Raw genomic sequence first — 14,639 nt, 5'->3', positions numbered from 1 at the left:
TCCAAGTTTTGGGTGAATTGCTGGCATTTTGTGGGCTAAACTGAAGCAACTTGGATTTCTCAAAATTTGATTTCATTTGGTTAGAATAAAATTGTCTCCATCTAAAATAACTCAATTTTTTACTCCATGAAAATCTAAAGGTTTCATTGATTTCAGTTTCTTATTTAAGAGCAAGACCTCCAAAATATTATACCATTGATAAATGTAACTGTTTTCTGTTTTACAGAGTTCTGATCTACTCTCAAAAATTTCATCCCCTATTGGCGAGGGCCCTTATTTGAATGTCACACATGACGGGATGGTTAGTACACATGATAGTAGTTTTATGCAGTCCCAAAAAGATGGCGAAGCAATGCCCACCAAAATATTGGTTCAGGATGACATAAAAATGCATATCAGATTGGATACTTGTCAATCTGGTAATGAATCCAATCTTTCAAACTCCAGCAATGAAGAAGAATCAAAAATTGGAAAAGGCAGCAACAAAGAAGAATCAAAACTTGTGAAGGGAAGCAACAAAGAAAAGTCTGATCAGAAACATTCGGATGAGGAGAGAGGGCCTATATTCAAGATATGTATGAAAGATGGCAAGGAGTATATTGCTCTTCAATCAGCTCTGCAACAGCTTTTAGAACAGGTCTCATTTTGATCATCTTAAATCCTAGTTCTTCTGTTTAATAGACATGTTAGGCTGGGAGACATTCTTTATAATTTTTTGTATATTTTTCTGCTTTAAAATTATTTAGACTATTTGGACTTGAGATAAATGAAACTAAGTTTGCATTTTAGAAAAGATAAATGCATACAATGAGGATGTTTCCCATCCTCTTTGTAAAATTAATGAAGTCTCACTGACCTACTTTGGTCACTTGCAGACATTAGTCTGTTATATTTATTTCTTCTCTTTTTCTATCTTTAGATGCAGGCTTCTTCAAAAGATGAAGCTATGTCAACTGCTGTAGCAAGATCTCCCCAGAGCAATGTTTTTCCTCAATCTGGAGCATCCGAAGAGCCTGTATATACAAGTACTGGTAATACTGAAGGATGCTCAAAAGCTGAAAGTGGTTCATCAAGCAAAGATTCTGTTCAGAAACAAAGAGGTGGAGATGATAAAGCAAAGTCAACAATCTCTATAGCAAAACGAATGATGCATCTTTCTCGATCACAAAGGTGGTCAATATGGCTTCTTGCCTACATGGCCCTCATAACGGCATGGCCTTTACTTGGTTCGGCTCTAATGCTTAATCTTAGAAAAAGGTTTAAGAGCGTGTGGAGTATGGCGGGGCCTAGAAAATAAGTACACCATTATAAATTTATGTGTAACCCACTGCTTTATTAACGGGTTCTTATTTATGTTTACTTAAATGTCCGAGTGAATGACTTGTAGTCTTGCCATATGATCTTGGAATATGATTGGAGATATTGCCTCGTCTACTCATCTTGTGTGCAGGAGAATGTGTTTTCTATGCCAATGAAGCAGCAAGTTTATGAGGATAAGTCTCTCCAAAACATTGATGTAAAATTCCAATACATTAAATTCAAGAATAACAAACGAAGAACATTATAAATTGTGAAAAGTTATATGTCATTTCTTTAGAAATCTTATAGTTCATTTTTTACTGCTACGAATTGTATCTCTAGTGTAATGAAGTTAATATGAAACGGACTTGATCTGTGGTGCATGTGATTGATTTGATAAAATTTGTGCTTAAAGTCATGTTTGCCTTCATCTTCTAGAGAGCTAAATTTCCCCACATGTTTTGCGACGGTGAAACATTTTGTTGTTGATTAGATCAATGGTAATGCATGATAAAATATACACATGCACATAGATCACCTATACAATAATGCAGATTTGATTCATTATGTTCTCTATAAATTTGAGTGTGCTCTAATATTTCTCCATGTGAAATTAATTGCACATTGAATATCTTTAAATATAGTAACATAGTAAAAAGTTGCACTAATATGTGTCCGACACGCTTTCACAATTTCAATTTCAAATCAATTCTATATCACTTTAAAATGAATCTTATGGTAAAATGAAAATTTTGAGGTAGAGTAAATATGTAAAAGTAAGTGCATATGGATATGTAATAATGATATATAAATGGTGATAGTATGGATAAATGGCGGAAATACAAGTGCAATAAATCTTAATAAGAATCAATCCATAGAAAGGCTTAATACAAGAATATGTTGCTCTTCAATATGTTATTGTATTAATGCAGTTCAACTAGGTGCACACTAAACTAAATGGAAAACTATATAGTTACACTAATTTCACACTTACATTTTACTCCAACTTTGTAGTGTGTATAAACATAGTATGATAATAGATTTTAAAGCACATACATTCTTAGCCAACACAAAAAATAAATATTTAGACTAAAAATAAATATTTAGACTCAAAATAAATAAATTATGAAGTAAAAAAAAAATCATCGTTATGTAATTATGAAATATTCAAATGGAGCTATAGCTCATTGCTATTATTTTGCATGTGCTAAACAGTTTTTGTCTACTTGTATTATGGTTGTGGATGCTCCTTTGGTGGTCATTGGTGCTCATCACTATTGCTCATGATAGTGCCATTATTGAGGCCTTGGCTTCCCATCATTTCCTCATGTCTCCCTGTGATGATGATGATGTGATTGGAAATCTTGCCCTAGGATTTTTTTAGTCTAATGATGATGTCATGATTAGTCTAATGTCAATGTCATTGTTTGGATCATGGGGGCTATGATGAAGGTTCTAGTCTAGTTGTTAGTGAGGTTGGTCTATTCTACTACATCATCAAGGCCGGGATGGGGATTGCCTGTTGCTAGTTAGTGAGGTTGGTGTAATTTAATAAAGGTATAATTGCATACATAAGTGTTGGACAAATTGCAAACATTCTGCTTTGGGATTTGTAACATGGCTTAACTGTCCCTTATTCTTTATAAGTCTAGTGATTATATCAGACATTGACAGGTCACTCTTTTGGTGCAACGACAACCTTAGCTTGTAACAAGTGGTATCAGAGCTTGGTCACAAGTTTGAATCTCCTCAGAAAATGTTGAGAGGGGGGATTGTTAGACTAACTACCAACGTTCCTCTTTGGGATTCGTGACATGACTCTAATCGCCTCGTGTTCTATAAGTCTACTGGTTGTATTGGGCATTAGTAGGTTGATCTTATGGTGCAACAACAACCCTAGCTTGTAACAATAAGGTGACCTAGTTAGTCATTTAATTACATTGTCAAACATATTAGTCAAAAAAGAAACAATTACGAGGATATAGTAGTCTCAAGTATTATCAATAGTACATAATATATCTAAGCAATATCTTTTGGCAAACACAAACCATCTAAACATGTATCAATCATTTTGATTCCCTTCCTTTTCTTCATTGTCTCATGCTTGTTTGTCATCTTCAACAATCTCTTTTCCTATTCCCTTATCACGATTCTCTACTTTTTGGTTTGTTGCAATTGATTTTGAAGGAGTCCCACCCCCTAAGTGCTCCAGTTGGAAAAGACATCCTCTCCTAGTGAGAAGTGTTGAAGTTTTGGTGTGTTTCCTCCATAAATCTTATGGCTTCATCTCTTTTCTTTTCCCATTCATGTTCTTTGAGGCACTAATTCTAGAAATCCATAAATTCACCCTTATTTTATTTTATAACTTGCCTAAAGTCTTGCAATTAATAGTTTTCTTCTTTAATGTCATCCTAGGTTATTGGATAGGATCCTCCCTCAACCATTTACATGATTATTTTTGCTAGCAACTCCAATGTAAGAGTAACCTATTCAACATTGAAAATAATCGTGAGCTTGTTAAAAGACTCAATAAGGACTCATTACTTTCCTTGTTAGCAATATTTTTTCCTTTTTTCCCATTAAAAAAAAATCTTAGTAGATAAAAACATCCAAAAGAAATTGCAAATTTTACTTAACCCATTAGTAGACCCAAACAAACATTCAAACATAACCACATGATACTCAACATTCTAATCCATGTCGTTACCCATGAATAATTCCAAACCTTGACAACAAATGGACAATAAAAAATTTGTGGGGAACATCCTCAACATAGCCACAAATTAAGTGAGGAACCTTATGACCAATCAAGGCCAATTTTTGGAACTTTATTGCCATCTAAAAGAAAAATAATTAGGTTTTGATTTATTAGACCAAGAGTAGATTGTATATTATAGTCTAAATTAACGTTTCAGACTTTATTTGAATGATCATACATACTAGAACAATAGGTTATTAATTTGCATACGTGGCTTGCTTTAAACCTTAGGAGGGGGCATCATCCTTCTTGTAGATAGAGAAATCGGTCCGTTTTTTAATATGAAAGCTTCAATTACAAAAAGCATAAGAATCATATTCAAAGTATCCCAATCACTCAATGAAGCTTTTAAAATTAGATCTACATAAAATAATGTAAACATGTAAATAAAAATCTTGCAAATTCTTTATTGTGCTTCATTGTTCTTCTTTCTCTTCAATTTGATGTTGTTTTATAGACAAATACACTTATATGAATTTGAAAAATAAGTGTAAAAATGAAATAACAACACGAGGATACTCGAAATGTGGTTAAACAAAAATAGATGAAGGTGGTCATCACATAGAAAATACACTTGAAAATGAATGGACACAAAAGAAATGGATGACGAAGGTCATTAAATAGAAATTATGCTTGAAAACAAATAGACACAATGTTGTCTTGCATTTTTTCACCACAAAATGTAGATAACAATACAAAACTTTTTCAACTTAGTTTTGCATTTCTCTGAGTTTAATTCATTATCCAATTGGATAACATTGATTAACCAATCAACTCCAATTTGTGTAATGAACTCTTTTACTGAAGACTCTCATCTAGTCTTTTAGTTTTTTCTGTTTGTCAAGCCTATGCTTGATTTTTGAAGCCTTCATCATCCTTTTTCATATTTTGAGTATGTGTTTGTTAGCTTTTGGTCTTTTGGTTTTATTCAAATCATTACTTTTGGTTTTCCCTTCGATTCAATCTATCTTAGGGCTTAATTGGAGTTGGCAATCAAAATATATGACCATTTTAATGTCCAAAAAGTGGACTCTTCAAGGGCAACTACACAATTTAAAATATCATGTTATATTTTAAAGTTAACATTCACTTTTTGAAAAATATAACATAACTTCACTTTATGTTATGTTTTTAAGTTACTTTATCATTTTAATTTTTCACTTAAAGAAACTATAGAACACTTTATGTTATATTTTTAAGTTGAGTTGTTTTTAAAATTTTCACTTAAGTGACTATATTAACTATATAATTTTAATTTAATTTTAGTGTTTTAATTTAAAACATCTTAGTAAGTATTGCTTTTTGAATGATATTTGCACACTATATATTAATATATAGTGTAAATATTGTTTGTGACCCAGTTAAGTAATATTTCTTCAAAAATTAAATAAACATGTGCTTCTTTCATGACTTAAGTTGTGCAAAACAAGTCTTTCAACCCATTTGCATGTAAATATGCAAATGTCTCTAGAGACCACAATTTTGCACTAAAGGCCATTTTTGAACACATTTTTAAAACATGTAATGCACTCCCAAGAGTGCAATTTGCACGTGGAGTCCAAAATACATGTTTTTAAAAACATGCAAATGCACTCTAAGAGTGTGATTTGCATTACAGACACCATTTGATGTGTTTTAAAACATGCAGTCTCAACCCAAAGTGCCATTTGCCTTTGGATGCATGCATATGAACCCAATTTTGAAGATAGAAGGAAAACATCATGCATTTGCTCCTCAAGAACACAATTTTGGTTGAAATATCCAAATCCATCAATTTCAAATCAAGGAATTCTTCAACTTATAGTCATTTTTGCATTTGAATGCATTCCCATGCATTTGGTGTCCAAATCCATGAAGAAAGCATTGCATTTTATGAAGATTTGAAACCACAATTTTAGCTAAAAACGTCCATTTGAGATACATTTTTTAATCACGTTTTGGACCCAAGAAGAATCATTTGGGCCTTTTGATCTATGTTGGTTCATGTTAAGATCACATTTTTGCCCTCAAATGACAAAAACGACTCATCTCCATCTATTCCAAGAACAAGTTTTTTCTTAAAAACATCCAAGAACACATTTTGGGGCAAAAAAAATTTATTTTTTTAATGGTTTTTAGCACATTTTTGGCATCCATATTCTTCATTGCTCATTTTGAATTCATTATTGTAAGGTTGAAAAGGTCAAAGTTTGTTTTGGGAACTTTTCAAAGTTGGAGCTTCTTTCTCCTTCATTTTGGCTCATTAACCTCCAAGTAAGTGGACATTTTCTATCTTACTCATTAATTCATTCTTATCTTGCTATTTTCATGTATGTTTTAGCTTGATGTCGCACAATTTTTTATATATATGCCATTAAAAGTGTATTTTGCATTTAAATACGATGAAAACTCTCATTTTCGACTTGGATTTTTCCCAAACTCCAAATTTGAATTTGTGCTTTAAAGTAACTTCCTTCTTGACATGTTTGATTTGTGCTTGTTTTCATTGTTTGTTTGCCTACTTTCTCATTTTTCTTCTTTTGTAAGAAGTTGCAAGTTCTTTCCCAAGACCTTGAGCCTGTTTCACTTCACTTCACCATTTCATCTTTTCATGCAAGTGCACCGTTTCATTCCACTTTCATCATTACATGTCATAGGCCATTGTATATCATTCTCCATATGCAATTATATGTAAACTCACCCTCCATCTGCATTTACATACAATTTCATCCTTTGTTCCCATTTACATGCATTTCTATCTTTCGAACCTAAATGCATGTTCATTTTACATGTAATTCACATGGCATGTAATTGCATCTTGAGAACCCATTTTTTACTAAAGGTCACACTTTTAAAGTCAAAAGTTATCATTTGCATGTATTCCCATGTGCTTAGCCTTCATTCCTCAAGGCATCTTTATAAGAACTCATCCTTTTCCCATGGATATTTACATGCCATCCATCTTCCTAAGTCCCATTTCAGTCCTTTGCATGTACTTTCCATATCACATCCAATTCATTGCATATGTTCCATGAGTATCAAATCAATACTTTGAACATACTGTGCCTCAAAGATCCATTTTGCCAATATTCTCATGGAGTCAGAATCCATATCTTCCAATGATGGATTCAATCCCATTGAAACTTACATGTTGCAGCAAGTCAAGATATGACAAGATTTCGATAAGGAATGAAGACGTCCAATAAACAAGGTGTACTTCAAATCAAAGAAGCAGTAATTCATTTTTTATCTTCATTTTTTCAATGGTTGTTTGAGAACCGGAGTTCGTGTGGGAATGTGCCAAGCACTTTGCTTCAAAAAAAATGAAAGGTGTTGGTGTATAGTTGCTTCGATTTTACATTCATACACCATTGAGAAGGTCTTCAAAGTGTCAAAGACTCCAATTTGTGTTGATCTACAAAGGGTAATTCATGACAATTGAACAAGAAAAAGCTTGATAACATCAAGTGTTCAAATGACAATGGACAATTCATCAAAGAGAGTCAGAGGCTATCAAAAGATGCAACACCATGATTATCAAGGTGAATGCAATGGCACAAATACAGGAACTCCCGATCTTGTTATCATATGGGATTGCATCATCAAGTACAAGGCCCTTTAGAACAATAGCTAGGATTGTTTCAATTCTCTTCCGTCTTCTTCCTTCTTTAGTTTCTAAGTTTGTAGATGAAGAGGATGTATTGTATAATTACATGTAATATGATTTACATGTGTAATGACCTGTAATCCAATAATTTCTCTGATTAGTTAGACTAGGTCAAAGTTGGTTGAGTTGCTCCCACTTTTTTCTCATTTTTCTCAACTCCTTCTCCTATATAAAGGAGTGCCCTCTCATTGTAAAAATCATCTTTTATTGTATGCAGGAGAGCTTTGGAGAAATTTTGTAAGCATAACTTTGATTGTGTAGCACTATTTAGAAAGAAAAATGAGTATAAAAAAAACAATGGAAGTTGAATTTGATTGAGTGAAATTGTTACTTGTGGAAGTTGGAAGCTTTGACTGTAATTTGCATTTGTTATCTTTGTTTCACGTATTTTTTGCATTCTTGATAATTGAGTATGAAAAGAGTTGGGAAGAAATCAAACCCAAATCTTTGACTAGGAGCAGTTGTGGACATATATTGACTAGGAGCTTTGATTGTAGCTTATATCTCTTTCTTAATCCAAAAAATAGTTAGAATACTTTACTTATGAAAGTCTTTGTGCCCCAATAGTAAAGGCTATTCTTATAGTGTAGATTAAGACCTGACTTAGAGCCAAACGAGTATGCTTTTAGCTAGCCTTTGAGTTAGTGTTAGTTTATTAGTGTCACCATTTACAAAACTAGATAAAAGTGTAGTTCAAGGTTTCATATTGCCCATTACTCGCTTTGCAAGTAAGTGGATTCTTTCTAGAAAGTTGAGAGGAAATAATATTTATCATATACCCTTTCAAATCTCTCAACTTCTTGCTTACCTTGAGTTGATCCAAGGAATGGTGAAATGGTGGAGCCTTCCCTTTAAGGTAGGAGAAACTCTGTCTCATGCATTGTGGTTAGTCTACTGATTTTGTGATTGAATTTTACCCAAAATTGTTAGTTGCAAAATATCCACCCAACACACAACAAATGAAATGGACTACTAAAAGGAAAGGAAGAGTTAAGATTTAATAATAAAAGTCTAATAATAAAACAAATTTGTATATTTCCCTCCAAAAAAATCTAAAGGTCATTTAAATTATAATATTTAAATAAGATAATAAAATAAAACATAGAAACTCATTTATAATGTGAAGATGAATAAAACATAAACCATAAATAAATGAAATTTATTTATGCAGAAAGAGGACATTAAGAAATCGATGTAATTAATTAATTCCCTAGAAAGAACATTAAGAATCAATTAAATAATTATTTAATTAAATATGAAAAATCTAAAACAATAAATAAATAAAAATAATTCAAGATAAAACAAAATGACGTAAAATGAATAAGAAAAATGAAGAGTACAAAAGATGACTAAAAATGAGACTTGGGGTTGATAACCATTTTTAGGTGTCTACACTTCTATTTAATACTCTGACAATCTTCATTATACTTCATAATATTGACTGGCATATCTGAGAGATTAATAGCTTTGATAAGTACAATCTATGTTCTTTAATCCAAAACGATAAATAAATCAAAATAATTCAAGATAAAACAAAATGACTTAAAATGAATAAGAAAAATGAAGAATACAAAAGATGACTAAAAATGAGACCTAGGGTTGATAACCATTTTTAGTTGTCTACACTTCTATTTAATACTCTGAAAATCTTCATTATACTTCATAATGTTGATTGGTATATCTGAGAGATTAATAGCTTTGATAAGTACAATCTATGTTCTTTTGTTCTTATCTATTAGATTGTACACTTGTTGAATGTGTTCCCATGTCATCATACATTTATTATTCAAAATATCATTAAAGGTGTTGATATCAAAAGAGTTCCACTTTTTCACAGATACCCTTGTAACAATGCTAAATATTTTCCCCTGTGCTTCAAGTTCCACTAAATTGATCTATGACCCACAATAGACTCCTCCCATGATACTTCTTTGCCAATTTAATCTCTACTAGTCTCCCATACCCTATAGACATTATGGAAAACCTTGGATTCTAATGGGATTACTTTAAAATCGCCAAGAAGAATATCATGTATATGTGGATTTCTCATCCTTTAGTTGTTTTAGGAACAACTCTTGAGATATTCTCCCTTATAGGTACTTTCTAAGGTTCATTACGAATCATAACCATAACAATACTTTTAGTATTGATCTCATAGTGGTTTTGACAAGTGAGTGTTTGCACATTTAAGTCATTTACTTAGTTTATGTGAAACAATTAGTACATGCCAAGCACAACATGTATATGATAGAGCATGTCGAGTTCACAGTGAGTGCCAAGCCAATCATGTGCCAAGTCACTCAAGTGTCAAGTAGATAGTGTATGTCAAGTGATTCAGGAGTTGAGAAAACAGTGAATGCCAAGTGATACAGATGGCAAGTCATAGTATAGAAGATAGTATATGCCGAGCAGAGACTTCAGATGTTGAGTAAGACAGTTTTGACATAGTTGTTTGTAAAGGCACAAACTACTATGTAAACCATTTTTGAGCTGACTTAAAGATGAATTACGATATTTTGGAGATAAGGATGAATCTTAAGTTGGATTCCCAATGCAATTAGATGCAGCCAATTAGGTAAAGGGAAGGTTTAAGCGACAAAATGGATGAATCACAACCATTGATTCATACCTAACCCTAAGTCACCTAAGTATTCTTAAGGAGGACAAACCTAAAAATTTTAAGAAAGCAGAGAAGTTGTATGAAGGAGTGAAGAAAGAAGTTTGCATGTGCAAATAGAGCATTCCTGGTGGCTAAGGAGTTATGATCTGAGATTGCATTGCAGAATAAGTTAAAGGAGAATAGAGAAAGAGAAGAGCATACACAAAAGAGTCATTCTAGTACTATTAGGTGTATCAAGCAACCAAGTGCTAACTACAAGATCAATGTTGAGTCATTCTAGTAGGTGTATCAGTTAAATATCGTAACAGAAGAGTCCTAATAGGTTGTATTGAAATCCTCTAACAAGGTGCTTACTTAATTGTGAGTTGAAGTCCTTTAGCAAGGCACACTTCTAACAGCGTGTTGAAATCATTTAATAGGGTGAGACCTAACAATCTTTGTAAGCCTTTAACAGGACAAACCTTACACAAGGTAGATCGTGTCTCATGATCAAAATATTATAACCTTCATTGGATACATTTTATTATTACAATAGTGAAGATCTATGGGTGTCATGCCCACCCTAGTTTTACCTTCTCATTGGAGGGTTTTTGGGTAATCATCTTTGGTGGCATATGTGTGTGAATTCTTATAAGTTTACATGATTTAGATGTACATGTTTTATGTGGTATTTTAGTTTACTTATTGAATGTATGAGATGGATGCATGGTGAATGTTTTTATGGGTCAAAGTTTAAACTACTGATTACCCTACCCCCCCCCCCCCCCCCCCCCCCAAAGTTTACCTTTCCTAATTGTAATTCTAACAATTGGTATTAGAGCTTTGTTCTCTCAAAAAGAAGCTCTGCAACTTTCATGAAAGATCTTGAAAATGGAAGTCTACAAGATGGGAAAGATCATTGAGAATTAGGGAATTGAAATACAACTCATTCTACATCAACTGAATGAAGCAAAAGAAGAAGTAAAGAATTTTTTGAAGAGAACGAAGGAAATTTCTATTGAGGAGAATGATACACAATAAAGAGATGGACACTACTAAGATATTTGCTAATAGAGACTCCAATGAATTTGATGCAATAGTTGTAGATCTAATGGAAAAGAACAGCGCCCAAGCTGTAGAAATTAAAAATCTCAAGTTAGAGCAAGAATCATAAGCCATACTACTATGTGAGGTGACTGAACCAAAGAAGAAAGCTATAGAAGACAAAGCCATGAATGAAGAAGACAAAAGAATTTTGAGCAACAAACTGGAAGAGAAATCATCAAAGCCAACCAAGATTTCCAACATGCAATTAGATACACTGAGTCAAATGATGAATGCCAACTATGAGCTAAATGTCAAGGACATTGAGATAACAACACTGAAGTTGCAAAATGAGCAATTGCAAAGTGACCTAAAAAGGGCAAAGGAACTTGCTGAAAGTTTTGATAAGCCAAATGAAGCCATCAAATACTTTGAGCAATTATTGAGATCCCCTAGATCCAATGATGATACATTTGAACTAGGATACACAAGTACTGAAGAAGGAGAGTCATCCAAAAGTGCTGAAGAAAGGAGCAACAAAGGTAAGAATTCCAAACCTACTTGTCATAATTGTGGTGAGAAAGGATATACTGTTAATGTGTCTAGGAGTAGAACTACAAATCAAAATGTCAAGCATAAGAACATGGTTCACTATCATAAGTGTAACAAACAAGGCCATTAGGCACATGAATGAAAAACCAAGACCACACACACACAAAGATTTGAAGGATATTGTTATAATTATTAGAAGTATGGACATAGAGCTTTTGAGTGCAAATCCAAACCCATGTAGTCATCAAATAGACAAACAAAGGTAAGGAACAATGGAAACTCTTATAACTGGGATTATAATACAAGATATAGTTGTCATTATTGTTAAGAATATGGACATGTTCTTGAGAATTGTATTAGGACACACTTTAGAGATGACCACAAGAGGTGGTTGAGTCAAACTACATGTTTTAGCTATTTGAAGACTAGTCACATCAGTAGATATTGTCCAACAAAGTAAAAGGCACCAAATTGTGAGTTTGATAAAGGCAAAGGCAAGGAATATGTTGAAAATGTCAAAAATGAAATGAACAAGACATGGAAGAAAAAGGATGATTGCAACACATCAAATGGAGAAGAGATCAGCTCACCCAATGGGTCAGGTGATCACACCTCATCAAACTAAGTAATCAAGAGGTATGTGGGACTGATATTTAAAGGTCATATCATACATTAGTTCCAAAGGATTTAGTACTGAAAGCATTACATTAGCATGAACAAAAATGAAAGATGTTATTAGGAATCCAAGAAAAATCTCTAAGTTTTTAATGATATTGTCGAGCATGAAAAGTTTCATGTATGTGTCGAGTGAAATGCAAGAGGATTTTGAGCTAATAGACTAGCTAGTTGATGCCAAGCTTGTAATGGTTGTTGAGTGAATGAAATGTTAATGGATGCTGAGTGAGCCTAAAATTGGTTGATGTTGAGCTTACAATTGTATAAGCACTCAACATTAATTGTAGGGTTTTAAAGGGAATTTGATCAATTTCAACTCATTTTACATCATTTCAAAATTGAGAAAGAGAAAGAAGAGCAAGAGGTAATTAGAAAATTCATCCAAAGCAATTGTAGAAGATTTGAGGAGTGATTCAACACCATTTCATTAGATCTTGCAAGGTATTTATCAAGTGTCGAGTTTCACTCTATATTTTTGTAAACCCTAGTTTCACATAATGGCATCTAGTTCAAAGAATGTAGAGGGTAAGGAGGTTTTGAATATTCAACTAGTTAGTAATGAGGTTAAGCAACCAATATTCAAAGCCATTCCAGACATTGCTTACAAAAAAGACCCCTCCTGTGTGTTATCCATGATACCACTGAATGTTTTAATGGTTCAAGATGTTAGGAAATGTTACAATTGAAAATTTGGTAGTATTGGAGGTATGGAGATTAGACAAACATAGGATAAACTCTGTGAAAATGGTGTAGTGAGGGAAGAATTTAAAATTGTAGAAAAGAAAGGGTTAACATGAGCCCTAGATTCCTGAATGTGTTCAAAATAGAATGGATAAGGATAGTATTGAGTAGGATACATGATAGTTCACTATGGTGGGATAATGGACCTATCAAGATAACCAAAAGAATAATCCATAGGGTAATAGGGTATTTGACCCTAGATTAGCCAAAGACTCTAAGGAGTGACTCAAAAGAGGTTATTGAGAAAAATATAGGAGCCATGTGGAACAAGAGAGGAATGCAAATTGATGCTATTATAGATCCATTGATAGAATTTGTAGTAAGGGTTATTTCACACAAGTTTTACCAATCCAGCAGATTAAACAGTGTGCCCTATATTGAAGTGGATGTTGGTTATAAGATTGTCAAGAAAGATCACACATATGATCTTGCAGAACTCAACTACAACAACTGATTGAGAACCTAGGAGCAATAAGAAAGACAAAGAGTGCTCAATGTAAATTTGGTTCTATCTTGATATGTATATTCTTTTATGCTCAAAACACTTTTCCCACATTTGGCACAGTTGCATGGAAAACAAATAGGTCAATGGTATTATAGATTGGTGAGTTCATTGAACAATTGGGTGAGAACTTTGAGTCAATTATGACCATATACTTTGACGATTTTTAGAAATCTATGAAGAAAATATTGAGAATCCTAGTATCTTTAGTGGAACAACATTTTGATGATGTTTGTTTCCTAGTGGATGCTAACTATACATTTGTTCAAGCAGCAACTCCAAGGGTAAGATGGTTGAGACCATTAGGATATGAAATCAATGTAGATGATGCCTCCGTAACTATTACAACTTTACTTGTAGAAGAGATAGAAAAAAATGCCAAGGCATTTGGAAACTATGAGTTGGAAAAATCTAAAACTACCATGGAACTCAAGACTGTCTCTATCATAAAGAAGAAGGATAAATTGGTGAAGAAGTTGAAAGAAAAATTTGGTGAAGGTGCCGAGCAGGAAGAGGAAGAGGAAGAAGAGGATGAAGATGAAGAAGACATCTAGAAACAAGCACCACTTTCACTTACACAAGGAATGGGAGAAGATTAGCCAGAGGAGGAGACAAAAGTTGTTGAAGGTGCCGAGGGAAAAGAAGTTGAGGAAGCACCCACTCCCACTTATCAAAAGAAGAGAAAGGCTAAGGCCCAACCTATGACAAGGGCTAAGAAAACTACTAAACCAAGCTAGCCTAAACCTACAACACCTACTACAAGGGCTAGTGTACGTGTCACTACACAAAAGGCAAAGGAGAAACCCAAACCAACAAAGCAAGA

The 14,639-nt window shown here is 33.2% G+C and overlaps 1 protein-coding gene across 1 annotated transcript in view; it reads left to right on the top strand.

Annotated features, from left to right (window-relative positions):
• Positions 1–1,577, top strand: part of LOC149554843 (medium-chain fatty acid ethyl ester synthase/esterase 2-like) — a 203,310-nt gene extending 201,733 nt beyond the window's left edge. Inside the window, exons 14-15 of the mRNA XM_089828856.1 lie at positions 227–637; positions 920–1,577. Coding sequence (XP_089684982.1) covers positions 227–637; positions 920–1,297 — 789 coding nt within the window. The 3' untranslated portion in view covers positions 1,298–1,577. The remainder of the gene's footprint in view (positions 1–226; positions 638–919) is intronic.
• Positions 1,578–14,639: the final 13,062 nt, after the last annotated feature.

Source organism: Cupressus sempervirens, chromosome 5, assembly GCF_028749045.1.
Source record: "Cupressus sempervirens isolate cs-2001-9-10 chromosome 5, ASM2874904v1, whole genome shotgun sequence".
Taxonomy (NCBI): Eukaryota; Viridiplantae; Streptophyta; class Pinopsida; order Cupressales; family Cupressaceae; genus Cupressus; species Cupressus sempervirens.
The sequence above is the reverse complement of the archived record's forward strand: the minus strand, read 5'-3'. Positions and strand labels throughout refer to the sequence as shown.